The following is a 1,646-nucleotide window of genomic DNA, read 5'->3' on the forward strand; positions in this document are numbered from 1 at the left end:
AATCTTCAGAGTTTCTTCTGACATCCATTTTGGTCTTTTCTTCCTCTTCTGTCTTTGTAATGACCGTTTGCACTCTTCCTGGATGATACATTTGACATCCTCCCACAACTCATCTGGTCTTCGCTCATTAATGTTCAAGGCCTCAAATCTGTTCCTGAGATGATTCTGAAATTCAGGTGGGATGAAAGCAAAGTCGTATTTTGGCTCCTGTGGATTCGGTTTAATTTTCCTCAACTTCAACTTGAACTTGCATGTGAGTAGTTGGTAGTCTCTTCCACAATCAGCTCCTGACCTAATTTTCACAGCTGATGTTGAGCTTCTCCAGCAGTTTTTTCCGCAGATGTAATTGATCTGATGCCTGTGCATACGATCAGGTGAAATACACGTGTATAACCTGCGTTTATGTTTCTTCTAAAACGCATTTGCGATGAATAAGTCATATATTGTTGTATTTTGACAATATCTGTAAGAATTAAAAATACACATATTTTGATGCTACAGTTCCAGTTACAGGTGTGGCGTGTACATACATGTATGTAAAGACATTTGTATGTAGATTTTTTTAAACACAGCAATAGCACAAATTTGGAAACAACCTAAGTAGCAATAATTGAGGAGCTATTTCTTGCAGAGGGACATCGTGTTTGGAAAGATAGAGGGAGGGTCAGTGAAGGAGAGGAAGACCCTCAACCAGATGGAGTGACACAATGATTGCTGTAATAACCTCAAGTATATCAGAAATTATATAGCTAGCACAAGATAAAACAAAGTTCAGATCTGTTGTTCATAGGGTCTCTATGAGTTGTACTTGACTTGATGGCACCTAACAATAACTACTTCAATAATTGATGGTGCACTTGTAATGAATAACTGCAATAAATTCAGTTATTAAAGAATGAAGCAATTCTATGGGTACATATATGGAATGATATTCAAATAAGAAAGCAGGATACATGACAGTAATTATAGTATATCATATGATGATGCTATCATCTGGGTACCATCCAAAAATTATACTTGAATATGTCCAGATTATCTTTGAAGAGATAGAAACTGCTACCTTAGGGACAAGGAACCAACCAACTGGAGGTTAAAGACTTCTGAAAATGCAGTGTAAAGTACTATGAGGACAGAGATGAATGATTATTTTGCTCTGAAAGTATACAAAAGACTTAAAACAAATATAACAAAAACTTAATGTTTTTATCTAACAAAAATAGTAAACATATTAATAGTTATTTGTAATAGGTTTTGCTATGAGAGATAAAAAACGATTGTACTTAAAAGTAAAAATATCATCTGAATTTTAATGTATTTTTTCCCCTAGGTGGTGATAGTGGACTGGATGGGTTAGGAGGGCCAGGTGTACAACTAGGAAGTCCAGATAAGAAAAAACGCAAGGCAAATACACAGGTAATTTGACTTTTTCTGAAGTGACAGTTTGTCTTCTCTGTTATGAACAGATTGGTCAGATAAATGTAATTTTTTATAGGGTTTTTTCCCTATCTTCTCTATCCCACCTGAATTTCAGAACCATCTCAGGAACTGGTTTGAGGCTTTGAACACTAATGAACGAAGGGCAGATGAGTTGTGGGAGGATATCAAGGGTATCATCCAGGAAGAGTGCAAACGGTCATTGCAAAGAC

The 1,646-nt window shown here is 36.0% G+C and overlaps 1 protein-coding gene across 1 annotated transcript in view; it reads left to right on the forward strand.

Annotated features, from left to right (window-relative positions):
• PYGO1 (pygopus family PHD finger 1) overlaps positions 1–1,646 on the forward strand; it is a 44,230-nt gene that overhangs the window by 38,428 nt on the left and 4,156 nt on the right. Inside the window, exon 2 of the mRNA XM_006894519.1 lies at positions 1,328–1,413. Within this exon, the coding sequence (XP_006894581.1) occupies positions 1,328–1,413 (86 nt within the window). The remainder of the gene's footprint in view (positions 1–1,327; positions 1,414–1,646) is intronic.

The sequence above is a fragment of the Elephantulus edwardii genome, unplaced genomic scaffold, assembly GCF_000299155.1.
Source record: "Elephantulus edwardii isolate Elephantulus edwardi_28Jun2011 unplaced genomic scaffold, EleEdw1.0 scaffold00145, whole genome shotgun sequence".
NCBI lineage: Eukaryota > Metazoa > Chordata > Mammalia > Macroscelidea > Macroscelididae > Elephantulus > Elephantulus edwardii.